The following is a 27,762-nucleotide window of genomic DNA, read 5'->3' on the forward strand; positions in this document are numbered from 1 at the left end:
TGGCAGACGCCGCGCATGCGCAGAGCGCCGCCACGCCTGGTCTCCTGGACTCCGCTCGGAGCCCGTTCCACTCAGTGGAGCCGGCACATCCCCGCGCGGCGGCTGAGGCTCCGCGGCGCTCGCTCCTGGTGCCTCCGGGGCCGTAGCGGGCTGAGGTGCGCCTTAGCTCGGGTCAGTGCCATGATCCGGCCGGAACGCTCCACATCCTACCAAGAGGTAGGAGGGAGTGGGAAAGTCCGGGAGAAGTCCCGTGAGGTGTAGGGCCGGGGTCCTGGGGCCGGAGTGGACGGGCTGAGGGAGGGGGGGGGGGCGGCCATCCGTCCGGGACGGGTGAGTGCCGTCGAGGGTCTCGGGGTGCAGGGGAGCGGCTGGAAGGAAGCGGGGTGGTGGCTGCGAGGGCGCCCTCGTGCAGTCGTTGGCCGAGGGATGGAGCTCCGGTCCACGGAGCCGCGACCCGTGGCCGGCAGGTGAATGATTGACGGCGCCCCGGCGGGGTCGGCGGCGCGGGGCGGGCGCGGCGCTTAGCAACGGGTGGAAGCGCCGTCAGCTCCCGCCAGTCCCGGGCCGCGCGGCTCCCGCGCCCTCCGCGGCCGCTTTGCGACAGGGACATTTTTTTTTTTTTGCCTCTTGCCCTGGTGGCCTGTTAACTTTGAAAAAAAGTGCCTTGACCAGCGTTGTGGCGGCTCCTTCTTCTCGGTCCCTTTCCCTCCTCCGGTCCCACCGCCTCCGTAGTCTTTAACGATCGCTTTCCAGTTCTTTGTCTCTTGTCTGTGAGCCTCAGGCGTTCACTTCAGAGTAGTCTTACCCTGGATCCTCTTGTTAGTAAAGCTTCACCTCCCTCCTCTTCTCCCCTACCCCCTTTGCCACTCCCCCTGCCACCACCCCTCCCCCCAAACATCCGTCCTCGTAGATAATTTTCCTCTTCTGTCCTCCTCCTCCACTCCCCCCATTTGTCTTCATCGGGCAGTTCCCCATCCTCAGATTCGTCGTCTGTGTCCCTGAGTCGGCTCCAAGCACCTGAGGGTGATACTATGTTTCCACCGCTCGCTCGCTGGGATCCTTGGGAATTTAACTTACACAGCTTTGCAGACTTGTTGCCCTCGTCTGTCCAGAACGGCCCAAACTTCTCAACAGGCTTTCCAAGCTCTGCATAGCTCAGCAGCTCCCATTACCGTGGCAATATCCTCACTCACCTAGGCTCTTGTCACACTGGAAATTCACCCTTAAGTTACTGGGAGGATCTGGCCATAGAGTGAGTGTTAGCCTAGCAAGTGGGAGGTCCTAAGTTCAGCATCGTCGGAAAGTGCCTAGCTCAGAACTGGGGTGAGCTTGTGACTAGTTAGGGAATAACAGCATAGGGGCAACCGTGCTCGGGAACTTTGAGGTCCTGGCTTAATAGGACCATGTCTTATTCACACATAGCTTGCAGTATCTCCTCACCTAGTAGAGTTCATGAAATATTTATTAAAACATTGCAGGGTTAAGGCCACAGGCAGTATCAGTTGCTCCTAGGGGACATTCTTACAGTGGAAGGCACTGGAAGGACCCCTCCTTGGCTTTCTCAGAAGCTTGTTCACTGGTGCCCAGAAGACTGGTGTCCAGGGGAGTTTCCTGTATCTTGCCTGGATCATTTCTAGAGTGGAGGTTGCTCTGTGTTAGGTGTCTTTGCTTAGGGGAGACTTGAGCATACTGAGAGTTTGGCCAGGGCAGGTAGGAGGCTGCTGGTAGTCAGGGAACTGGCCAGGAGGGTGTTAGCACTTGGGTCAGAGGGAACATGGATGGGGCTTGGATCAAAGAGCTTTGGTCTTCTCAAGACTAACATCCTTCTCTCTCCTTGGCCAGGAAGACCTTGGAGGCCCTCTTTGTGTGGCTCCCACCAGTGATCCATCTCTCCTGATGCCTTTTCCAGCCTCCCAGCCCTCTTCCATTTGAATTCCTTTTCTTTTGTACTTAAGAGTCTAGATTTTGTCTGGTTGTATTATTAGTATTACTATTATTTCTTAAGATGGTACTGGGATTTGAACTAATGGCCTTATACTTGCTAGGTGGCTTTGATAGTGTTGAGTCATACCCACAGCTCAACAAGAGCTCTGTGTGTGTGTGTGTGTGTGTGTGTGTGTGTGTGTGTGTGTGTCTGTGTCTGTGTCTGCATCTCCATCTCTGTCCTGGGGGCTTGAACTCAGTGCCTGAATTTTTTTGTTGTTGTTGTTTGTTTCTCAAGACTAGTGCTCTACCAGTTGAGAGCCACAGCTCTACTTCTGGCTTTTTGATGGTTAATTGGAGATAAGATTCTTATGGACTTTTCTGCTGGTGCTGGCTTTGAACTAATTTTCAGAACTCAGCCCACTCAGTAGCTAGGATTACAGGTTGTGTGCTAGCAACCAGTGCCTAGCTTCTGTTTTTTTCTTTTTCTTTAGTTTTGTCTTAACTCAAGTTTCCTGGGAGTCAGTTTTAGTTCAAATGCTTTGAAACCTTAAGCAACTTGAACCTAAATAAACACTCAAGAATCTTCCCTCTCTTCCTTCCCTTTCAGTTCATCAATAGCTCCTCCTCCCAACTGTGACCTCTTCTACCCTCCTTCCTAGTCCTCTGGAGATTGTTTATTATCATTCTGTTATCTCTGCATTTCTCAGTGGTACGATTTCCCCCATTTGACAGGTGAGACTATGGATGTAGTGAGGTTGAGGGTGCCCGAATACCCTACCTATTTTGTTCTGCCATTTGCAGAATAAGTGGGAATGAGTGAGCAGGCTTTGGCCAGAGTCCCTGAGAGCTCTGATGTCAACTTCACTCTTCCCTTTTCTCTCTCAGCAGATTCTAAGCCACATTTCCTCTTCCTTTAGGAAGTAGTTAAGACCATAGGCTTTGGAACTAGACCAACTTGGAGTTGACTCAGCTTTGTCTTTTGCTGGCTCTGTGGCCATGGGAGGTGGAATGGGTTGGCTTATGTTTGCTAAAATGGCATGTTGGTGTCTTAACTCTCATTCTGAGAAATAGAATTACTTCAGGTGTACTAAATTCAGACAAGGTCGTTCTGAAGTATGATAGCCCCCTATCCAGCATGACTAGTGACCCTAAAGAAGATGACCATGCAGTGAAGGCACAGACAGGGAAGAATGCCTTGTGAAGATGAAGGCAGAGATCTGAAGTCAGATGCATCTACAAGATAAAGGAGCTGCTAGGGCTGCTGGCTGTTGTCTACCAGAAGGGAGAGACACTTTGTTACAACAGGCCTAGCACAGGAAGTTCTTTGATTTTCAAGGCTCCATTGTCTTGATCTGTAGAATTGACCCAACATATGTGCACACACACATACACATGTATTTTTAAATAACAATTGAGTAGCAGCTTCTGCTTTTTTACTTTAGCCTAGAAAAGCACACTTGGTGCAGCTGACTTACCTGCTTTGCTGCTTCTTTTAGCTGAGTGAGGAGTTGGAACAAGTGATTGAGAACTCAGATCAAGCAGACAAGGAGGAAGACAAAGTCCAAGGCCCAAGTGACTTAGCAGGTAAGTAAGTGGGTTTGGAGCTGGAGAGTGGGAGTGCTATGGTCCAGGTCCAGTGCGAGCCGTGGGACTGGAAGAGCCTTTTTCACTTTGTACCCTGTTGTAGGGTCTCAAGTGCTGATCTAATTCTAAAGCCATACATATTTAATCAGTCACAGGACAGAGGCCATAGGGCTGGGGTTTGCTCTCTCTTTTTAATTTTTTTCCCTTGTCTTGGAGCTTGCACTTGGCCTGGGCACAGTCCCTGAGCTGTTTTTGCTCAAGGCTAGTGCTTTACTGCTTGAGCCACAGCTCCAATTCCAGCTTTTTGTCATTAGAGATAAGCGTTTCATGGGCTTTTCTACCCGGGTTGGCTCTGAACTGTGATCCTCAGCTCTGTGCTTCCTGAGTAGCTAGGATTACATGTGTGAGCCACTGTTGGTCGGCTAAGGGTTTGCTCTTCTTGAGGCAGTCCCTAAGGTATGTTCATTGGAGACAATGGCAAATGCTTTGGGTCTCTCTTCTTCCTCCTTCCCTGAGAAAATGCTAGCAGATGGGCCTCTGATCCCCCAGGCAGTTACCACAACCCTTTGAAAAAAGACCTCATAGGCCTCAGCTTTCTGATATTATGCCTCTCCAGTACTGCTTGTGTACCTGGGAGAGCAGGGGCTTGTCAGGTGGCATCTTACAGAGTCTCAGCCTTTCTGTTACTACCAATAGTTATGTTCGACACAGTTGACTACTTCTTCCTTAACTTCCAAATAATACCACTGTTTTTAGCCTCCTTTGCAATTGCCCTCTTGGATCTCATCACCCATGATCACATCTTTATCCCAGAGGTTTCCTGTGAACTCAGATCTAAGTATCCTATGTATTAGTTGCCTAGGTGATTGGCTCTACATTCTAGGTAGCTGAGTAGCTAGGATTACAGGTGTGAACCACCCACTCTGAGCCACAGGCTAATACATAACAGTTCTTCAGCTGTCAGCCTATCATTTGTTTCTATAAAACCTTCTCTGACTTCCCACCTTCCAACACTGTAGTTAGGCACTGTTCTTTGCAGCTGTTGTCGGCAGAAAGATACTGTGTCTCCTTGTCTTGTTTCTTTACTATGGTGAAGCCTCATGAGGTCAGACGTAGTCTATTGTGTTCACTCTACCTTGTCCACTCAGTAAATAGGAACTATTAGGTGAATGAGTGGGTGAAGCCTCAGGCTTGATTCAGTTTTTTGGGAGGATTGGAGAAGATGAGATTTAGTTCCTATTGATTCCTGTGTTTATGAGAATAAAAATAAGACATGAAATTTTGTGATTCTACCTGTGGCTAAGCCAGGGAAGACTAGAAAGAGATGAAAGATGGAAAGGCAGTGAATGTTTCTGAATCTCTTCTACTGAGCCAGGCTCTGCCGTATCCATTATCATATTTGATTCTGGTAACAGTTGTGTGAGATGAATTTTCTCATTGCATAAATAAGGGTCACAGACTCAGAGAAGTTAAAATAGTATGATCATGGTATAAACAGACTAAAACATGCTTTGTCTGCCCCCAGTCTCTTTATAACCTGCCTCTGGGCTTTTCTTTTAAATCACATAATCATTGTCCAAATTTATTAGGTACAGTCCAATATCACAATGCATGTATGCATTGTATAATGATCAGATAAAAAATAATTAGCATGTCACTTCATGCATTTATCATTTTTTTGTGTGTTGAGAGCCTTTCTAACTATTTTGAAATATTTAATACATATTGTTAACTTATAATTGCCCTACTGTGCAATAAAACACCAGAACTTACTCCTCCTTCTACTTGTATCTTTGTACCCAATAGCCAAACTTTCCATGCTTCTATCTGAGAACCATGAGTTTACTCTTCTCTGAGATTAGTTGTGTGTGTGGGTGTGTGTATGTGTGTAAGTGTGTAAGTGGTATGGGGATTTGAACTTGGGGCCTTCTGCTTTTTAAGCAAGCTTTCTTATCACTTGAGCCAGCTGTTTTTGCTGTAGCTCATTTTTCAGATAGGGTCTCATGTTTTTCTCTGGGACTGGTCTTGGATTGTGATCCTCAGATCATTACCTCCCAAGTAGCTATGATTATAGACATGTGCTACCACACCTCATCCAAAGTCAGGGTTTTTTTTAGAGTCTGTATATGAGTGAGATCATCTGGTGATTGTCTTATTTTACTTAATATAATGTCCTCCTGGTCCAGCCCTGTCACAAATGACAGGATTTTGTCCTTTTTTGTGATTGAGTGGTATTACACTATGTATATTCTTAAAATATATTTTTGTTGGATGTTTAGGTTGACTCCCAAATTTTGGCTGTTGTAAAGAATGTTGCAATAAACAAGAGAATGCAGATAACTTTGACAGGCTATACACACATTAATGGCATAACTGGATCGTATGGTAGTTCTATTTTTAATGTTTTAAGCAACTACCTTCTGCTTCTCTGTAATAGCTGTACTAATTTACATTCCTACCAACAGTGTATGCATGAGTTTCACTTTCTCTACAACTTGCTATGATTTCTTATTTCTTGTCTTTTTGACTGTCACCATTCTAACTGGGGTGAGCTATGCCTTGTGATTCTGATTTGCATTTTTCTGGTGACTGGTGCTGAGCACCTTTTCATATATCTGGTAGCCATTTGTAGGTTATCCTTTTGAGAAATGTTTGTTTGAATCTTTTGCCTATTTTGTAATCAGATTTTTTTGCTATTGAAATGCTTGAGTTCTTCATATATTTTTGATAATAATATCTTGTTATATGTGTAGCTTGCAAATACTTTCTCCCTTTCTGTAGGTTGTCTCCCCGTTGTGATTGCTTCCTGGGTTTTGCAGAAACTTTCAGCCCTTTAGATAGGCTGTGTCCTTTCTAGACCACCTGAAACCCAGTTCTCAAAATCATGTTGGCTGTTCTCAGTGATGACTTGGCCTTAATTTGATACATTTCTTATTATTTCTTGCCTCCGAGTCTTCAAATAAGAAAAAAAAAAAAAAGGTAGTGATTATAGCAGCCACCATTTTGTTTGTTTGTTTTGTTTTTTTGCCAGTCCTGGGGCTTGGACTCAGGGCCTGAGCACTGTCCCTGGCTTCTTTTTGCTCAAGGCTAGCACTCTGCCACTTGAGCCACAGCGCCACTTCTGGCCATTTTCTGTATATGTGGTGCTGGGGAATCGAACCCAGGGCCTCATGTATATGAGGCAGGCACTCTTGCCACTAGGCCATATCCCCAGCCCAGCAGCCACCATTTTGAAAGATGCCTTTTTATATTATTATTAAGTAGTTGCACAAAGGGGTTATAATTCCCTAAGTTTTGAGTATAGTGCTTTTTGGTTATGTCACCCCTTCCTTTGTTCTCCCCTATTTTCCCCATCCTGTCCCTACCCACAAGTTACATAGCTCTTTTTTACATAGTGTACATTGAATATAGTAACTGTTTGCTCACCCTTCTTCCTTCCATTCCTGTGCCTCCCTCCAAAACATGTTTCCACATCCTGCTATTCTTTTTGCTAAAAAGTACTTTAGGTATTCAGAAGAGTAATGCCTATGGATTCCTCCCCAAAGTATACCATCCTTTAGTCATTTGGTTTGTGTGTAAATGCATTGAGTCCCTTATATGTTATGCATAGTTGTATTTTAGATCTAGCTTCTACATGTGAGAGAAAACATACCCTGTTTGTCTCTCTGAGCCTGGCTTATTTTACTTAACGTGATTTGTTCTAGGTCCATTCATTTCCCTGCAAAAGACATAATATTCATTTTGATAGATGAGTAAAATGCCAGTTCTAGGACTTGAACTCAGAGCCTGTGCACTGTTCATTAGCTTTGTCTTTTGAAAGTTACTACTGTACCACTTGCGACATAGCTCCATTTCTGGCTTTTTGGTAGTTAATTAGAAATAAGAGCCTTATGGATTTTCCTGCCTGGGCTGGCTTTGAACTATGATCCTCAGATCTTACCCTCTTAAGTAGCTAAGATTACAGGCCTGAGCCACTGGCAGGTGCCTGGCTTGGAGATGCTTTTCTATATACATTTTGTCCCATCACCTTCATAGCCACTCATTGAGGGAAATGGTAAATTCTAGTTTAGAGGGAGAACCTGAAGCACAAGTGATATCTTAGTGGGAATGAGTTGCAGGGCGTGAACTTGTTTCTGTTGCTGCCCTTCAGTCTTCCCATGGGCTCTACTGACCATCACTCCAGGATAAGAGGCTACCATTCTTGACCCTCCTTGCTCTAGCTGTACTCAGGGACTCCTTAATCTGTTATTCCATGTGCTAAGTCAAAGGTGAGTGAGTCATGGTCTGTAGTGAGGACATGCCAAGAGAGAAGGCAGGATGCCCACAGAACCTATTCTTTCTTCTTCTGAGCTCCTGGGCCTCATGGTTTCCTTTGTTGCATGGAGCACAGTTGAGAGGTTGCAGGACTGAGTATAATTCATTCATTCCTGTATTGGTGTTGGTATTGAGGCTTGAACTCAGGGCCTGAGGGCTATCCCCTAGCTTTTTCTCTCAGGACTGATACTCTACCACTTGAGCCACACCTTCACTCCTGTCTTTTTGCTGGTTAATTGGAAATAAGAATCTTAGGTTTTTTTGTTTGGGCTGGCGTCAAACTGCAATCTTAGGGTCTCCATCTGGCCACTGAGCATAATTCTTTAACTGCTGTCAACCTTTGGCCTGTCCTTCAGTTTTGGAGGGACTGGCTTGCCATTTTTTCCCTCCATGTTCCATCTCCAGTGCTCAGTGTAGGCCCCCAGGGCATGTTGTACCTGGGGGAGAAAAGTTGGAATGTGGAGCAAGAAGATAGCTGAGCCGGCTAGGATGGATGAGTGAGTGAACTGAGGACAAACACATGGTAGATCCAGACATTTCAGCAATGAGGGAAGAGACTGGTGAAGGAAGTGGGATTGATGTGAAGGGAGAGTGGTGTGTAGGTGTTAAAGAAGGGGCTAGCCAGGTGCTGGTGGCTTACACTTATAATCCTAGCTACTCAGGAGGCTGAGATCTGACGATCACAGTTCAAAGCCAGCCCTGGCAGGAAAATCTGTGAAGATTATCTCCAATTAACCATCAGAAAACTGGAATTGGCACTGTATCTCAAAGTGGTACAACGATAGCCTTGAGCAAAAGAGCTCAAGGACACCTCCCAGGCCCTGAGTTCAAGCCCCATGACTGACAAAAAAAAAAAAAAAAGGAAGAAAGAAAAAAAGAAGGGGCTGAGGGAGAGGAGATGTGGCCCCAGTGACTGTCTAGAGGTGGGAATAAAAACAAAACACTTGACAGCTGGTGGCACCACAGAGCAATAAACAAGCAGAGGTAGACTTGGGTCAGTTTAGAGAGTGAAGCAGAGGAGGAGGCAGGTGGAGATTTTAGGAAGGTGGGTGTGGCTGCTCTTTGATATGGGAGGAAGAAGAAGGAAGCACCTTTCTTTTGGAGGCTAGGCCTGGGGAAAGGTGGCTACGAAGTGACTGCTGTTGGGTGGAGCTTATCTGTTGTTTTTACTGTTGGCATTCCTAGGTGGGGTGGCTGGGAGACTGGGAGAGCTGCTAGACTGAAAGGAGAGGGGGGTGGGATGGGCTGGAGTGGGAGTGGATTGAGCATATTGGAGTGATCCTAGAGGCAGATCAGAGATAAGTGGAAGGAGAGCAGGAAGGGCATGGAGGTGGGCAGAGGTGGAGAGAGGTAAGGAGCTTGGGAGCTGGAGCAGTTGAGTAGAGAATCTAGAGGTGACAGGACAGGACAGAGATAGTATGCTGAGCATCCTTCAGTATAGAGTTAGGTGAGTACCCAGATAAGGCAGGGTTTGATACCCAGCTTGACTTTCTGAGGTAAATAATTGTGTATCACATTGTGCTAAATGCTTCTGTCATTTCTTTCCTTCTTTCCTTCCTTCCTTCCTTCCTTCCTTCCTTCCTTCCTTCCTTCCTTCCTTCCTTCCTTCCTTCCTTCCTTCCGTCCTTCCTTTATTGCCAGTCCTGGGGCTTGAACTCAGGACCTGAGCACTGTCCCTGGCTTCTTTTTGCTCAAGGCTAGCACTCTGCCACTTGAGCCACAGCGCCACTTCTGGCCTTTTTCTATATATGTGGTGCCGAGGAATCAAACCCAGGGCTTCATGTATACGAGGCAAGCACTCTTGTCACTAGGCCATATTCCCAGCCCGTCGAAAAGTGGTTTTGAGTTTGAAAAATTAAAATCTTTGGGCTGGGGATATGGCTTAACGGTGCTTGCCTTTCATGCATGAAGCCCTGGGTTTGATTCCTCAGCACCACATAAACAGAAAAAGCTAGAAGTGGCACTGTGGCTCAAGTGTTAGCCTTGAGCAAAAAGCCAGGGACAGTGCTCAGGCCCTGAGTCTAAGCACCAGGACTGGCCAAAAAACAAAAATTAAAATCTTTGTACGTTAAAGGACACTATCAAGAAAATGAAAAGAGCCTACAGAAAGGGAAAAAATATTTGTAAATCATGTATCTGTTAAGGGATTTGGTGTTTAAAAAATATAAGGAACTTTTACAACTCAGTAATAAAAAAAATTTAAAAGGGCTGGGAATGTGTCTTAGAATGCTTGCCTAGCATACTTGAAGCCCTGGGTTCATTGAATTCCTCAGTACTACATAAACAGGAAAAGTCAGAAGTGACACTGGCTCAAGTGGTAAGAGTGCTAGCCTTGAGCACAAAGAGGCTCAAGTGGCAGAGTGCTAGCCTTGAGCCCAAAGAGGCTCAGGGACAGTGCCCAGGCCTTGAGTTCAAGCCCCAGGACTGGCAAAAAAAAAAAAAAAAAAAAAAAAGACAAAGTGTTGTAGGGAGTACAGCTGACTCCATCTTAACTAGGGAAACATAGTAGGAAATGTTGGGGGGAGTAGAGCTTACTCCATCTTGATTATTGGGTCAACCTGACCCCATAATTCTGCTTCTGTAATTGGCTTGCTTAACTTGTTTGTTGCTTGCTCTACCCCCTGCATTAACCTCCTATATCTATCTGTGCTATGCTTTTACCTTTATAAACCCCAATTTGAGGACCGCTTGGGGTCACAGTGTCAGCGCTCGAGTCTGCGCTGTGTCCTTGGCTGGTCAGTTCACTTTTTGCTTCCCCAATAAATCAGTCTCTTTGCTTGAGACTGTCTCTGAGTGGTGGACTCTTGGAGGGACGCGGAATCTCCTCCCTTGAACCCTGTAACACAAAGCATCTGAATAGATACTGCTCTTAAAGGAGATGTAAAAGTGACCAGCAAACATTTTAGAAGATACCCAAGGCCATTAGTCATCAGGGAAATGGAAGTGTAAGCCTCAGTAAGATAGTATCAGTTCCCTTCACTAGGAAAGCTGTAATAAACAAGATGGAAGATGATGAGTTGGGGAGGATGTAGATATCAGAACTTCCAAGTAGGGCTGGTGGGAGTTCAGAATGGTACCACTGCTGTGGAAAATAGTCTGGCAGTCTTTGTGACACTAAGAAACTTCTATGAAGAATCAGCTCACACAGAGAAAAGGGTGAATTTGGCTGATAGTTTTGGAGGATTCAGTCCCTGACCAGTTGTTGCAGTTGCTTTGGGGCCTGGGCTCAGGCCTCACCTCCAGGCAGGAGCATGTGACAGAGGAAGCCTGTTTACCTGCTGATAACAAAGAATGGGAAGGGGAAAGGCCTGGGGTCCACCTCCTCCATACCTCCAGGGACCAGAAACTGCAACTAGATCCACCTCCTAAACTTTCCACCACCTTCTAATAGCATCTTACTGGGGAGCAAGACGTCAACCCTTTTAGGATCCAAATACTGTCCATCAATTCTACTCTTAGATTGCTATTCTAGAGAAATGAAAACTTAGAAACACAGGTAAACATAACCATATGCAAATTTGTGAATGTTTTCAGTGGCTTGTGGAATAGCAAAATATGATGGTATCTAGTTTCAGAATTGGATATTATCTGCAACAGATGTGGTTATTAGTAAGTAGTTTCACAGCTGTCCAGAAGAAGATTGTGGCAGAGGAGTCCCTTGGTCACTGTCCAGGCAAACTGAAGTGATGTTGTTATAAGTGAGCTTTTGATCACATCCTAATTGGTGCTTTTGATCACATCCTAAATTGGGCAATTTTACCTGTTTTCCTTCCAAAGTCATCACAGAGGTAACATGTTTCATGACAGATTTACTTGGTTATCATAGATGTCATTCATTGTTCTCTTTGTGTGTTTTGTCTGGGTTTATAAATAAGATTTAGTTTACCTTTAAAAATGCCCCATACTTCTCTACTTGGAGAAATTAGTCTTTCAGTCGGTTCCCTTTTTTATGTTGCAGTACAAGTTTGAATTCAGGGTATCACACTTAGTAGGTAGGTACTTTGCCTCTTGAACCATATCTCCAGTCCTTTTTTGCTTTGCTTAATTGAGATAGGGGCTTGCTTTTATCCCAAGCCAGTCTGGACCTCTGTCCTCATCTTTATGCTCCTGTAATAGCCAGGATGACAGGAACTTGACTATGATCAAACTCAACTGTTTCTATTGAGATGGAGCCTTGAAAATATTTTGTCTGGAATGACCTTGACCTTCAGTCTTCTGATCTTACCCTCCCAAGTAGCTAAGATTACAGGTGTGAGTTACCTGTACCTCGCTCAGATCTTTTATCATTCTTAACAACTGGAATTTTAATATAGGTAGAGGGCCACTGTCTCATTGTCTCATGTGGCCTTTCCTTTGTATATACATTCTGATGTCTTTTTCTCTTCTTTTGCTGATACTAGTTCTATTGGGTCAGACAGAGCCTCACTTCATGAGCTCACTTAATTAGCTTCTCGGAGGCCTGGTCTCTAATACAGTCACATTGTGGGTTATAGGGCTTCAACATAGGAACTTGAGATGGAAAGACACAGTTCAGACCATAACAACATTCTGGCATTGGGATGGTTTGTGAGATGGGGGAGAGATATGGTAAGAGTGACATTAGATGTGTTTAATCAGCTACCATGTTTGCACACATTCCTGCTGTGTTCAGGCACAGTGAAGCCCTAGAATTCAGCTAGGAAAGAGACTGGCCTTGTCCTTGCCCTCATGGAGCTTGTAGTCTAGAGGGATGAAAAAACCAAAAATCCCTAGGGGATTGCCATGGGATGAAGTAGGGGACACAGAGAACACCCTGGGGACGGAGAGGAAAAGGTACTCTGAGAAGTTGCCATTGGAGAAGGCTTCCTTGGGAACTTGTCTTTCTAAGTGAAAACTGATGGTTTCCACAGCATTAGCTGTGGGGATAGTGTCCAGACCAGGCATCTGTCTCCAATGCCGGGCAGGACACATAGGAACAGAAAGCTCTGCTCCTGGAGTAGAGCTGAGACTAGAGGGCCGGGGAGGAGAGGAAGGCATCTGGGGCCAGGTCACTTGATGATTTGTAACTGCCTATTTCTGTAGAGGGTGAACACCATAGACTCTTCAGCACCGTGCCTGGAGGGTCGGTGTGCAGTGAATGTTGCCAGGTTCTCTTTGCTATGATTGGGATGAGGTGGAAGGCCTGGTGCATGGAGAGGTCTGGCAGGACAGGTGAGGACCTGGAGGTTACTGTCTTTGACTACTCCTTGCCTCTGAGCTTCAGGTCACAGTCTGGTATTGTTGCCAGGCCTGGACAGCGAGTCTTCCTCTAGCAGCATCCACTTCAGCAAGGCCTGCCTGAAGAACGTCTTCTCCGTTCTGCTCATCTTCATCTACCTGCTGCTCATGGCTGTGGCTGTTTTCCTGGTCTACCAGACCATCACAGACTTCCGTGAAAAGCTCAAGCACCCTGTCATGTCCGTGTCTTACAAGGAGGTGGATCGCTATGATGCGCCAGGTAGAGCCTGCTGGGCCAGGTGTCGGGCCCCAGCTCTGGGGCATCAGCTGGCACATTCTCCCTTAGCTGCCAGCACGGTGCTGGACATTGTGTGTGAGGTAGGTAGGGTCTAGGTATAGGCTTGTATCTATACCTGGGGCCACCAACAGGCTCCATAAGGTGTGGGGGGGAGTTTAGAGGGTTCTGGCAGCATTGGGGTGGGTAGGAGGGCTAGGAAGAGAGATGCATTGGAACCAGGCCTTGAAAAGCATGAGGTGGGCAGTATTTGTGTAAGGAGGGGGAGGAGCAGTAAGCAACAAGAGCAGGAACAGGTCAGGGCTGGCGTGAGGGAGACACTTCTGGAGAGAGGAGAGTATCCTGGATGTAGCCAGAGAGCAGGAGAGGAAAAGTGTGCATCAAGGATAGACTGGGATGATAGTAGCACAGCCATTCAAAGAAAGTAGCAGCTCTCCAGGCCATCTTGGGTCCCTTTCCTGCCCCATTTGTTTGTCTAAGCCCCTGAGGGGCGAGTCATCTCTGCCAGAGTGAACAGTACACCAGAATTGGGGGTTGGCACTGGTGCTCTGGAAGGATAGGATGAATGGGAGCCCCTGGTCTGTGGCTCAGGCTCTGCTCTATGGCCCAGGCTCTGCTCATGTGGTAAGTGTCACCTGCTCTGCCTCTAGTGACCCTCAGGATGGCCTGCTCATAGGTTAGAGTTAGAGTTGGGACTCCCTCTGCCCGAGGCTCCCTGATAGTCTCCAGTGTAGCTTAGTGTGATGGTCCCAGCTCACCGCTGGCCTTTCTCTCTCATTTGTCCTCTGTATGTCCGCTTGGTCTGATGCTGGTGTTGCTTCCAGCACTTTGGCTGATGAGGTCAGAATGATTCCTCATCCCAGGTGGCTGGGCTGGCAGAGGTCAAGACTGTCAGGATATGATATTTGAAGCTCCAGCAGAACAGGTACAGGAGACAGAATGAGTTCTAGGTAATTCTTCAACTCAACCCCCACACCCCTGCCCCCGCCCTGCTGCCAGAAATTCTACCCTGGGTAATGAGCCTGGGGAGCACCCCTAGGTCCAGTGCTCTAGGAGGTGGCAGAGTGCTTCTCTGTGGGCACAGGAGGCTGTGTTTCAGGCCCGGTGGGCTTGCTAAGGGGCCACTGATGGCAGTGAAACTGCCTTCCAAGTCACTTTCCCTCCCTTCTTGGCAGTTGGCAAGGGAATCTGGCATATAGATTATCAGGAGGTGTGTGGTGGTTTCAGGGGTGGCAAGGACTGTGACTTCTGACATTTGCTTTTCTGTTTGTGTCCCAGGTATTGCCCTATACCCTGGGCAGGCCCAGTTGATCAGCTGTAAGCATCATTATGAAGTCATTCCCCCTCCGACTAGCCATGGCCAGCCCAATGACATCAACTGCACCACTCAGAGGATCAACTACACACACCCCTTCTCCAATCAGACCTTGGTAATGCCCATCTTCTTCAGCTGGGTCTGCGCCCCTGTGCCCTGCTGGCCCTGCACCCCAAGAGCCCCTGTTCTCTTCCTCATACTGTTGTCATGGGTACTGAGTCCCTGGGCAGATGTGCACCGTGCCATGGCTGGCTCGCTCACCTCTGTCCTCAGCTGTCAAAGCTTGATGAAACTGGGATGAGCCCCTTAGTGCAAAGTGGCAGGGCTGAGGTGTGGGGCCGTGTGATGGAGTGACTTGAGTCCCCTGCTTGACTGTGTTAGAGTCAGCAGCAGGTGTATGTAGTGGCTCTGTGCCTGAATTTAGCTTCAGATAAAGGAGAACCCGGAGAGAGCTCTAAGTGTCTAAGTGTAAACAGATGTTAAAAGTGCAGTGAATACATACAGGCAAACTCAAGAGGTGGAGATAGGTGGAGGATCGTGGTTTTAGGCTAGCCTCGGAAAAATTAACAAGGCCCTATCAAAGAAACAAGCTGACAGTGGTGATGCATGCCTCCGATCCCAATTCCTCAGGAGGACCAACCAAGGTTCAAAGCCTTCCCAGGCAAAAGTGCAAGACTGTTTGAAAGGCAAACTAAATGTGAAAGGACTGGAGATGTGGCTCAAGTGGTAGACTGCGTGATGCTAGGCAAATGGGAAACCCTGGGGTCAGTTCCCAGTACTGCTAAAAGCAAAAAGGAAAGAAAGAATATGGGCTTACCGTAGCAAGCAAAACCTAAAAACCTTAGAAAAATTTACATATTTTATCCACCATATTTAATTAGAAGTTTCCATATAACATGGCATTAGAAGAAAATTAAAGGGAATGTGACACACGAGAAGTAAACATTTGTACATAAAAAAAGTGGACATCGTTACTAAAGAATGAGGAGCTTCTGTAGCTTGGCCAGCCAGTTAAAGAGGGGATAGAGGATGCATCACACCCAGCTTGGCTCTGAGCACTGTCCTGAGATCTCTCTAGGGCTGAGCAAGAGTTGGCTCATTTGTGTCCCTGGGCAGGAGAAGCTGGCAGTAGTCCCTAGAGACTGCTGTGGGCTCTCATTTGTGCTCGTGCTTTAAGAGCCTGAAGCCTGTGCCCAAGGTAAGGGTTAAGGGACCACATAGACTTCTGGGACAGAGACTCTGGCCTTTGTATCCCTGCAGAAATCCGCCCTGATCGTCCGGGGGCCCCGGGAAGTAAAGAAGCGAGAGCTAGTTTTTCTCCAGTTCCGCCTGAACCAGAGCAATGAGGACTTCAGCGCTATCGATTACCTCCTCTTCTCCTCCTTCCAGGAGTTCCTGCAGAGGTGACCTTCTGGAGTTCACAGAGATTCTGCTGTGTTGTCTTTGGACATTTTTCCATCCTTGCTCATCTCCACGTTAGCGGCTTAGGCCTGAGGGCTGGGGAGCAGTGTGGTAGATGGCTCACTGGCCTAGAGGAGGAAGGCTGGCATGTGCTGGGTCCACTAAACTCACAGCGTTAAGCACACCTGCTGTGGAGGTGCTTGCGCTCCCTGCCTGCAGTGCTGTTCAGGACAGATCACTTGGTCTGGTCCAAGTGATTGCTTGGTCTCCCTGGGCACAAGCACGTATCTTGCCCTTACTGAGGGCTCAGGGTGTTTGCATGAATGGCTTGGATGTGATGGTTCAGGTCCCAGCAGCTGCTCTGGGTCTTTACTTGTAGTGATGTTTGTCTCTGGCCATCAGAAAGTTTCTGTCTGCCCCAGACACTGCTTTGGGAACATGCTGTGATGCCATCACTGGGGCCCAGAGTGCTTACTAGAAAGGGAGCATCTTCTGTTTGTCCCAGGGTCCTACAGAGCCCTGGGACTCCACACAGGAAACAAGGAGCAATGTCACTGACAGGGAGGTAGGGAGACTAGACAGGGTGGGGCTTGGCTTTTGCTCTTGACTGATGAACCGCCCCACTGTGGCAACAGAATTTGGAGAGGACGCAGGAGTGGATGGCATCTTGGTTGTGCCAGCAAGGAAACTAGCTTGAGTCAGGGAATCTGTGTCTAGTTGCGTTTGGCCCTTGCTGTCAGGCCTAGATTAACCTGGACCTTTCTTCTCCCTGTCCTCCAAGCCCAGACAGGGCAGGCTTCATGCAGGCCTGTGAGAGCGCCTACTCCAGCTGGAAATTCTCCGGGGGCTTCCGCACCTGGGTCAAGATGTCGCTGGTGGAGACCAAGGAGGAGGATGGTCGGGAGGCAGTGGAATTCCGGCAAGAGGTGAGTGGCCCTAGGGTTGCTTTAGAACTCCTGGCCCTTTTCCTCACGTTTGTGTGAGGTGGAGGGAAGCTTTGCAGTGAAGAGTCCTTTGGGCAAGTCCTCAGGGGTGAGGGGATGGGAACCTGGTGAGGGCTTTGTAGCCAGGGCACAGTGCTCTTCTGAGGGCAGTGCGTGGTGGCATTGGCTTTCTTGGTGGCTGGTTCTCACAGACTGGGGGAGGGAGGACTGTCACAATGACTTGTCCAGATGTACCTGATCATCTAGACCTAGCCCTGCTGTGTGGCTTGTTGCTGTATAAACAAAGTAATTGCAGGGAGGAGACCAGACAGCGGTGTAGCCCTATGTGATATCCGCTGGATGCAGGAGGAGGAAAAGACCAACATTCTTTTGGTGCATACTTTTTTTTTTTTTTTTTTTTTTTTTTGCCAGTCCTGGGCCTTGGACTCAGGGCCTGAGCACTGTCCCTGGCTTCTTTTTTGCTCAAGGCTAGCACTCTGTCACTTGAGCCACAGCACCACTTCTGGCCATTTTCTGTATATGTGGTGCTGAGGAATCAAACCCAGGGCCTCATGTATACGAGGCAAGCACTCTTGCCACTAGGCCATATTCCCAGCCCCTGGTGCATACTTTTATTTCTTTCTCTTTTCTTTCCCCCCCTCGCTCTCTCCCCCCCATTCCTTTCTCTTTCTCTCTCTTTTTCTTTTTTTCCTGGCAGTGCTAGGGTTTGAACTCAGGACCCTGAGCTTGCTCAGCCTATTTGTTCAGCTGGCACTATACCACTTGAGTCACACTTCCACTTCCCCTTATCATGTTCTGTTGTGAATATGTGTGTGTGTGTATACTTCATTAGAACAATGCTATGCATGTTCTATAAGTCATAAGATTATAAGTCATAAGATTATAAATTTAAACAGGTTTTTTTTTTTTTAATTAATCAAGTCTAATCCAAAAGCTTTTAGCCTGCTGGCCTAGAGTCTAGAGGTATGTTGGGGTCCAGACAGGAGCTATGTTGGGGTCATCAGGAGGTATGCTGGGGTTCAGTCAGGAGGTATGTTGGGGCTGGAGCCAGGAAGTTGCTGAGGGTGGAACCGGGAGAGGTATAGTGGGGGCGCTCTGGCTGTGATCCTGTGCAGCTTGAACTCAAGGCCTAGGAGCTGCCTCTGACCTTTTGTGCTGAAGGCTACCACTTGAACCACAGCTCCACTTCGGGTTTTTGGTGGTTAATTGGCGATCAGGGTCTCATGGACTTTACTGCCCTGGCTGGCTTTGAATCTTAATCCTCAGATCTCAGCCTCCAGAGTAACCAGGATTATAGGCATAAGCCACTGGTACCTAGCTGAATAAGAATTTTTTTTTTTTGGCCTATCCTGGGGCTTGAACAGAGGGCCTGGGCACTGTCCCTGAGCTTCTTTTACAAGCTCAAGGCGAGCACCCTACCACTTGATGCCACTTGAACCACAGCACTCCTACCGGCTTTTTCTGTTTCTGTGGTATTGAGGAATCAATCCCAGGGTTTCATGTATGCTAGGCAAGCACTCTACTGCTAAGCCACATTTCCAGCCCATGAAAGAATTTTTTATGCCTTTTATTATTGTCTAAATTGAAAGTCCTTTGGCAGGATCTCTGAGCTCTTGTGAACGATGTCTTGCATTCGTGCTCTCACAGTAGGTTATTTCATTTGATCCTCACCATGTTGCAGTGAGGCGGACATTTTATCCCACTTGCCAGGTGGCATAGCTGAGGCTGGGATCAGGTAGTGTGCCTACATCTGAGCTGGGCAGGCCCAGCTGCCTCTGGAACATTTCAGCCTTCCATTATGCCACACAGACAGTAGTTGATAGTCACCTCACCATGTAGGCCCACTATACTTAAAAGGAATGCCTTGTTGTGTGGATTTGAGGTCGTGCTTAGTCCCAATAGGTTTGAAAGGTTGAAACATTCAGCTCTGACTTTGAAATTTAGGGTATTTTATTGCATTTGTGAGATTCTAGATTTTGGTGACAATCTGAAATGTGTATTATATACCACTGATCCTCTTTCCTCAAAGAACTATGGAAACCATGGTAAAGCCTTGGTTTCATATTTAAGATTTTTGTATATGAGAGTTTTGCCTTTTTTTCTCTGAAAGATTGATCCAGAGAGCTGAGGTCTATGATCCTTTCTTATTGTCTTTTCTGTGCCCCAGGTAAGGGAGGGTCCAGAGGTGGTAACAACTTTCTTTCCTGTATCTCTAGACCAGTGTGGTTAACTACCATGACCAGAGGCCAGCCGCTGAGAAAAGTGTTCAGTTGTTCTTTGTGGTCTTCGAGTGGAAAGATCCTTTCATACAGAAAGTCCAAGATGTGAGTATGATTTAAAAGTTGGAAAACAAATTCTCTATTCTGATGCATTTTGGCTAATCCTTGGAGGGTAAATCTAACTGACTCTCATCTCTCATAGCATAAAACACCTATATGTGATTTGTGTTTATTCTTCCCTACTAGAGTGATCTTCGTCATAGGAGTACTGTTTCTGGGAAAGCAGAGATATCATTGGGTTTATTCTTTATCTGGGACCTAGCAGTGCTGAACACAGAGTAGCTATTTAGTAATATTAGTGAAGTAGAAAGCATTTAGCTACTATATAGATTGCCACTAAAAGTCAATTCTTTTTTTTTTTTTGCCAGTCCTGGGGCTTGGACTCGGGGCCTGAGCACTGTCCCTGGCTTCTTTTTGCTCAAGGCTAGCACTCTGCCACTTCAGCCACAGTGCCACTTCTGGCTATTTTCTATATATGTGGTGCTGGGGAATTGAACCCAGGGCCTCATATATCCGAGGCAAGCACTCTTGCCACTAGGCCATATTCCCAGCCAACCTGAAAGTCAATTCTTTAATGGTTCTCTGTTGATGGTAAATTAGAGCAGAAAGGTACAAATAATTAAAGCATTAATGCCACCTGCTGAGACTGACATCTTGGAAGAAATAAAAACATTATTGGCACACTATCCACCCAAGCCTGTTCCAGATCTAATGGCTGGCATTTACATGCTCACAAGAGGGTTACGTGATCATGGCTTCTGGAAAGGAATTTCAAAGCTCAAACATTCAAGCTTTGGCCTTCCAGGCAGGATTTCTGTGAGCTGGATGTTACAGTGCTGTTATGATCAAGTAAGTCTGTGCAGAGGGACATGCAATGGAAGGATTGTAGCTGAAGTGTGTAAAGTGCGTTCAGATATTTTTTCATCTACTGTATTTAGTCTACCTATATTTACCTACCTGTATTTACCTATTAGGGGCCAAGTAGATAAAGCCCCCTCCTGTAGGTGTGTGTTCTGAGTGATCCTGAGTGGTAGGGTTAATAGCATTTTTCATATGTGAACACAGAGGCTCATACTTCTCAGGTCACCCCACTAGAACAGGACTTACAGGTGTTCTCTATTTTTACCTTGGGAATCCAGAAATCTAGCATAAAACCTCTGCCTTAACACATGCTTCTCTTTTGAGGAGCAGTCTAATGCTTTAAAAATGACTAATGCCAGACAGAATTAACTGTCACACTGTACCTGAGAGGGTTTTCTGGAGTGGTCAGGGGCACACTGAGCTCCAAGGATTAGGAAGTCCACAGAAGAGGACAGCACCCCAGGCAGGCCAGTGAGAAGCCGATGCCAGAGGAGTCCATGGGTAAGTTTATGAGGAGACAAAAACTAAGGTGAGAAGGGAAAAAAAGGAACTCACCTTCTTGTGGATTGGGTATAATTTTAGGGAAATTTATTTCAAATCAGTCACTTCTTGTTGGACTAGGGCACAAATGTTAAAGTTCAAGATTGGATTTGTGTGTGTGCATATATTGGGTCTTGCACTCAGGGCCTACTCTCTTGGCTTTCTTGGTCAATTCTACTAGTTGAGTGATGATGCATCCAACCTGACTTTTGGCCGGTTATTTTGCATCTTATAGTTTTCTGCTTAGACTATTTGGTGTTTTTTTAAAAATATATACATATATAATTTTTGCCAGTCCTGGGACCTGAGCTCAGAGCCTGAGCACTGTCCTTGGCTTCTTTTGCTCAGGGCTAGCACTCTACCACTTGAGCCACAGCGCCACTTCTGGCTTTTTCTGTTTAATTGGTGCTGAGGAATTGAGCCCAGGGCTTCATGCATGCTAGGCAAGCACTTTACCACTAAGCCACATTCGCACCCCTGCTTGGGAGTTTTGATCCTTGGTCCTCTAGGTCTCAGCCTCTTGAGTAGCTAGGATTATAGTTGTGGACTACTAGCATCAAACTTGAGTCTTAATTTTACAGATTAAAAAAAATTTGTCAAAGTCATGTACAGATGGGTTACAGTTTCATACGTAAGGCAGTGGGTACATTCCTTGTACTGTTTGTTAACATCCTCCCTCATTCCCTCCTCCCTCCTCCCTTTCCCTCTCCCCGCATGAGTTGTTCAGTTGGTTTACACCATATGGTTTTGCAAGTATTGCTTTTTTTTTTTTAAGAGATTTTTTAAAACCTTTTTTCTTTTCAGAATCACTATTGTATAGGGGTTAGCCATTTTTCCTCTGGCTAGCTGTGAACACTTATGTGTAGTCTGAATGAAGTATGAGCTTTAGAACCCAGGTGCTTTTCATGTAGTCCCTTAATCTAGGAAGGATAGTAATACTGGTGTGATTTAAGAATTAAGATTAAGCCAGGTGCTGGTGGCTCCTGCCTATAATCCTAGTTACTCTGGAAGCTGAGATCTGAGTATCATGGTTTGAAGCCAAGCAGGAAGTCGATGAGACTCTTACTTCTAATTAACCAGCAAAAAGCTAGAAGTGGAGCTATGGTATGGAGCTATTGAGTGTTAATTTTAATGACAAATATTGAGGGATAGATAGCGCTCAGACTCTGACCTCAAGCCTCAGTACGGGCACCAAAATTTAAAAAAAAAGAATTCAAGCAACCCAGTAATCCTGTCTGTTGTTTCACAGATAATCACAGCCAATCCTTGGAACACAATTGCTCTTCTCTGTGGAGCCTTCCTGGCATTATTTAAAGCAGCAGAGTTTGCCAAACTGAGTGTGAAATGGATGATCAAAATTAGGAAGCGATACCTTAAAAGAAGAGGCCAAGCTACAAACCACATAAGCTGAAGTGACCTTGATCCTTACAGAACTGCTACATGAATCGAAGTCCTCCTCATGCCTGTGTTGATGATGGAGCCACCAGCAGTCCTGTACTCATGTGAAGAAAGGGACCTTTCGGGGAGGAACAGCCTATCAGATTGGAACTTCTAGCCCAGAAAGAGATTGTTTCAAGCCTAATGGAAAAGATCCAGTGGATAACCTGAAAGCTATTTAAGTATTTAAATTATTAATGAATGTTTTACAGAGCTTTTTGATGTCTTATGACTTAGGCAAAACCCTTATGACTTTGGCACTATCTCCAGTGCTGCCCAGGCTCTGACAAGCTCTCTCACTTGTTAACTAGTCGATGAAACTTTAACAGCTGTTTGAAACTGGTGAGTAAATTTCTTATGGACTAACTAGCCACCTAGTTCTCTGGCTGGGCTCTCTGTTCATGTATATGTGAGCTTAGTGATTAACACCCTAAAACACCAATACAGATGTACATAGTAGGTACCTACTCAGTGCATTTTGATTAACAGGTAAATAAAAGTTGAGTTGATAGAAAAGAGTGCGTGTGCCAATATATTTGCTAAGCCAACAGGCATCATCAGTATTATCATGTCATGACCTCCAAAAACAAGCTGGCGTGAGTCTAGACTCAACAAAGATGGATGTGATTCCTGACACAGGTCATTCTTGCCTCCAGGGAAGGTAAGCGGGGCATGCAACTCACACCAGGATGAGGAACATACCTGCCTAATGAATAATCAGTTCAACATGACATCCACCCAGAGCATCCTAGAAGGCTGCTTGTCTAGCTGTCTGTTTTTTTTTTTTTTTGGGGGGGGGCAGTCCTCGAGCTTGAACTCAGGGCCTGAGCACTGTCCCTGGCTTCTTTTTGCTCCAGGTTAGCACTCTACCTCTTGAGCCACAGTGCCACTTCCAACTTTTTCTGTTGGTGTGGTGCTGAGGAATTGAACCTAGGGCTTCATGCATGTTAGGCCAGCACTCTACCACTAAGCAACATTCCCATCCCTTTATCTAGCTTTTTTTGGGGGGGCCAGTCCTAGCCCTTGGACTCAGGGCCTGACCACTGTTCCTGGCTTCTTTTTGCTCAAGGCTAGCACTCTGACACTTGAGTCACAGCACCACTTCTGGCGGTTTTCTATATATGTGGTGCTGGGGAATCGAACCCAGGGCTTCATCTATGTGAGGCAAAGCACTCTTGCCAGTAGGCCATATTCCCTTGTCTAGCCCCTTGCCTAGCTTTTTTTTTTTTTTTTGGAGGTATTTTTTTTTTCTTTATTGTCAAAGTGAAGTGCAGAGGGGTTACAGTTTCCTATGTAAGGAAGTGAGTACATTTCTTATTCAACTTGTTACCTGATTCCCCCCTTCCCATCTCCCTCTCCCCCCCATTAATTGTACAGTTGGTTTACACCAAATGATTTTGTAGGTATTGCTTTGGGGATGATTTGTCTTTTTATCCTTTGCCTCTCAATTTTGGTATTCCCTTTCCTTTCCCTAATTCTAATACACATATGTACAGTATCCAGGGCACTAAGATCAGACATAGTGATAGCAGGGGTAAAACCATGGGAAGGGAATATGAATGAAAAAAAAAGAAAAAAAGGTACGGTTTCACATGGCATGTTGAAAATAATTACAACAATGATAGAACACTTGTTTCCATAATGTGCAGTTCATTTCACTTAGCATCATCTTTTGTGTTCATACAGGCATAGCTATTGGGCTATTGTGATCTTCTGCTATGACTAACTTAAACACATACTAATTATTCCCTGTGAGGGAAACCATAGACCTTGTCTAGCTTTTGACAGACATTATACCTAGGTATTTTTTACATTGCCTGAGGTTAGTAATAAAAATTATTTCCAGTTTTAAATTATTCACATGCTTGTTGCAGCCAAAAAGGACATGTTAGTTTTTATTGGATTCACCATTAACCTTTAAGATCATTCAAAGAGAACAACTTAAGATGCTTAATTCATTTTTTTAAATCTCCCATTGAACTTAGCAAGAAATTGTTATCAACAGCAAACTTGTATAAAGATATGTTCCCTGCTACCTTTCTGTTCCTAAAAAGTACAGGAATTTCAATTTTACCCTAGGTTGCTCTATAAAATCTTAAGCTCAAAGCCAAGCCTAAAAACATACATGAACAATATTTTTAAAACAACTCTGTGGGGCTGGGAATGTGGCCTAGTGGTAACATGCTCGTCTCATATACATGAAGCCCTGGGTTCAATTCCTTGGCACCACATATATAGAAAAAGCCGTAAGTGGCGCTGTGGCTCAAATGGTAGAGTGCTACACTTGAGCAAAAAGAATCCAGGGACAGTGCTCAGGCCCTGAGTTCAAGCCCCAAGACTGGCAAAAAAAAACTCTGTTGTTTTTTTTTTTTAGAAGTATTTCTGTAGCTCAAGACAGTGTGTGCTTATTAGCATGCTTGAGTCCCTAGGTTTGATCCCCTCGCTATAAAAAAAAAAAAAAGTTCACTCATAGCTGCAAGTTGTTAAAATTCATCTTGGCTTCTCAGTAAAATAATCCCTAAACCTTGGACAAATAGACTAAGACATTGCCTTTAGTCTACTGTGTGGTAGGACCATCCTTGTAACTTTGCTGGTCTAGGATTAGTGTAGTCTTGAAGAAACCCCTACTCTGATAGCTGTGACCAGTCATCTCTGTGGGGCCTGCTGCTTGAGAGTGTGGTAAATCTAAGCCACTACTGAATGGTTCAGGACTGTAGAGAAGAGCGAAGTGGACTCATGGATACCGTGCAGAGCCTGTGCTAGTTAGCATCTGCAGTCAGAAACATTCTGGCCATGTCTACTACAATCTCCCTGCTCTTCATAAAAAGTTCTTTTACTCATTGTAGATTATGAACTTTATTTTCCTGGGTCTATTTTAGCTAAAATTACCTTTCAAGTTAAACCTGTCCTTTGAACATAGAGGGACATAAATGAAGAGGGAAGTATATCCTAGAACTTAGAATTTTGTGAAAATATTCTCAAACATTCTGTGTTAGATATACTTCAATAACTGCTAAAACTAATTCCTGTTTTTTAATTACAATGTATCCCACAGTATGTCTTCATTTTCTGTAAATATGCTTATGTACATATGTTAAAGGGGAGCAGGTTTCTGGGTGCTTAAGAGTTGAAAAAAAGCAAAAATGACATAAGGCAAAATACAAACATAGACTTTATTAAATGCTGCTCAATCCCCCAGTGAAGATCTTTCATTACAAAACAGTTTCCACACAACTGCATGGTAAGAGCTTGGAATGGTACTCTGATAACAAAAGATGAGAAATACTTGACTAGGTAAAAACATACAAGGCCTCTATGTAGTCAACGTTTTCAAAACTCTACAGAGAAAGGCTACTGCATTTCCTTTAAATAAAGCTGGCAGTGACATCTAGCATCTGGCATCAGCACATTGTGGGCCTGGAAGCCTTCACCCTGGGTCCAGAGGCCTGGGGGAGGCAGATGGGAAGGACTGGAACGGCCCTGCCTCCAGCCTAGGGGAGGAAGTGGAGGAATGAATTGAGAGGCGGGCCCGGCACTCTCCTGGGCAGCCACTGGGCAGCCACTAGGTACTAACCTGTGTGTACTCGGACGTTGCTGCTGATGGGATATTCATGAGGGACAGCCTGAAAATTTTGGTTTACTTTCCCAACTTTTATTTATAGTTTGTGCTTTAGAAACCTGGAGATTTAAGAGTGAGCTCAAATTCCAGAGTAGAGCTATACGATCTTTAGTGAGGGTGGGCTTAGGCAGGAAACCCATCATGTTCCTGGGGAGACAAAGGGCAGGGAAAGGATGGCACCTCCGTTTTCTTTTAAGAAGTATTCTTTTTTCCTAGGATGTAACTAAGGTCTGCAGCAATGTGAAAAGCACATTATAAAAGGGGAAAAATATACAAAGCAGACTACTGATCTATGTGCAACACAATCAAAAAAGAATTCAAGTCATAATTCTTACCACTCCCATAATTATCTCACTCATATCATAGATGATACTATTCATTTCTGTGAAACTTCAGAAGTGACACAATAAATCAATGATTAGACAGGTTACAATATACTGTGGCCATGATATAGCATGGGGCTGTTTAGTCCATCACTTACAGTTGCCAGGAAAAAACGAGTTGGCTTTTTAGTTATACTGATGAGGTTTTGCTTTGCGATTTTTATGTTTCAAAAAAGTGTACAAAACTGCGCCTACCCAACAGAGGCAGCAGGCTGTTAGTTGGCATTTGTATTGCTGAGAATACTGTGCATGTTGTAAGCACTGTTCTGTTTTTCTAAAGCCTTCTTTAACTTTAGCTCTTCTAATTTCTTCCATAATTCTTCACGTTCCAATTCCTTCTTTTTTTCTCTGTAGATAAACCAAGATTGTTGTAATCAGAACTTATTTCAGAAGCTGATGAAAGACACTACTTGGCAGTTTGCTGGAGAAGACGTCACTCGCCTTTCTAATGCGCTGCTGTCCAGTTGCCTGAAGCATCTCCTTTCTTCCTGTCCCTCTAGATGTAACTGTGTGTGTCTCTGTACTACACTGTGAGTGCTGGCTCTCCCTGGCCCACGGCACGGCAGAGCGCTCATACACTCATCTTTCCATGTTCTATTCCTGCAGGAGCTGGGGTTGTCTGGTTCACTGCCACAGACAGACCATAGCACTCACCTGCAGGTGCAGTCTTTACCTAGCTTGTTTCTTTCTAACTCCTCTTCTTAGTATGTCAAATGAAAACTTCAATATTATCTCAAACTCAATGGAAGTCACAATGTTTATTTGCTTTTTAGTTTATAGTTGTAATTCCAATTCTAAGGGAAACATTTCTAAATAATTTGAACTAGATTATTCTCAAAGAATTTCTGAACACTTAAGGCAGGCTTCTATTTTTGTGGCTACATATAACTTAAAAGGACAAATCTTTTAAACACTTGCTGATTTATTATTAGTCATGTAAAATAAATATTCTACAAGTATAAGTTTCACCCAGGCATGGTGGCTTATGCTGTGATTCTAGCCACTCAAGAGGCAAAGACTGGGTTGTGAGTTGTGATTCAAGGTCAGCCTAGGCAAATACCAAGACCCTATCCCCAAAAGAAATAAGGGAATGGCTCCAGTGGTAGGAGCTGCTTGCCTAGCAAGTACAAGAGCCTGAGTTCAAAATCTGGTACCACAAAAAAAGTGTGTATGTACTTATTTCATATGATTTTAGACATCTTTTTTCTCATTGCTTCCCAGAGCTCGTTATATCCTTAATTGCTATTCCTGCCTGAACTTTGCTACCTAAAGAGAAATAATGCATTGAATTAGTTATTGATGGTCTAGCATGGCTTTGAAGAAGGGCCAGCTCCTTTTTCAACATAAGGGTATCATAATTAGGAATTTGAAGTAAAAATAACAGATCAGCTTTTATAAACTAGACAGTAATATAAAAAATGGTAGCTATTGGGCTGGGGATATGGCCTAGTGGCAAGAGCGCTTGCCTTGTATACTTGAAGCCCTGGGTTCGATTCCCCAACACCACATATACAGAAAATGGCCAGAAGTGGCGCTGTCACTCAAGTGGCAGAGTGCTAGCCTTGAGCAAAAAGAAGCCAGGGACAGTGCTCAGGCCCCGAGTCCAAGGCCCAGGACTGGCAAAAACAAAACAAAACAAAAATGGTAGCTGTTATTCTCAAATGATGG

At 45.3% G+C, this 27,762-nt stretch overlaps 2 protein-coding genes across 5 annotated transcripts in view; one reads left to right on the forward strand and one right to left on the reverse strand.

Annotated features, from left to right (window-relative positions):
- On the forward strand, nt 1-22,609 carry Pacc1 (proton activated chloride channel 1). Of its 4 annotated transcripts, none has more exons than XM_048356748.1 (8): nt 36-216; nt 3,423-3,510; nt 13,061-13,300; nt 14,594-14,745; nt 15,891-16,033; nt 16,813-16,957; nt 19,192-19,299; nt 21,905-22,609. In XM_048356748.1, the coding sequence occupies exons 1-8, from the start codon at nt 181-183 to the stop codon at nt 22,064-22,066; spliced, it is 1,074 nt and encodes a 357-aa protein (XP_048212705.1). In that variant the 5' UTR covers nt 36-180; the 3' UTR covers nt 22,067-22,609. The 4 variants fall into 4 exon arrangements, with proteins under 4 accessions (XP_048212708.1, XP_048212705.1, XP_048212706.1 ...); XM_048356749.1 differs by having other exon boundaries at nt 13,067-13,300; XM_048356750.1 differs by having other exon boundaries at nt 37-216; nt 13,091-13,300.
- A 2,642-nt stretch (nt 22,610-25,251) lies between these two features.
- Nucleotides 25,252-27,762, reverse strand: part of Ppp2r5a (protein phosphatase 2 regulatory subunit B'alpha) — a 55,803-nt gene continuing 53,292 nt past the window's right edge. Inside the window, exon 13 of the mRNA XM_048356747.1 lies at nt 25,252-26,442. Within this exon, the coding sequence (XP_048212704.1) occupies nt 26,310-26,442 (133 nt within the window). The 3' untranslated portion in view covers nt 25,252-26,309. The remainder of the gene's footprint in view (nt 26,443-27,762) is intronic.

Source organism: Perognathus longimembris, chromosome 11, assembly GCF_023159225.1.
Source record: "Perognathus longimembris pacificus isolate PPM17 chromosome 11, ASM2315922v1, whole genome shotgun sequence".
NCBI classification, from domain to species: domain Eukaryota; kingdom Metazoa; phylum Chordata; class Mammalia; order Rodentia; family Heteromyidae; genus Perognathus; species Perognathus longimembris.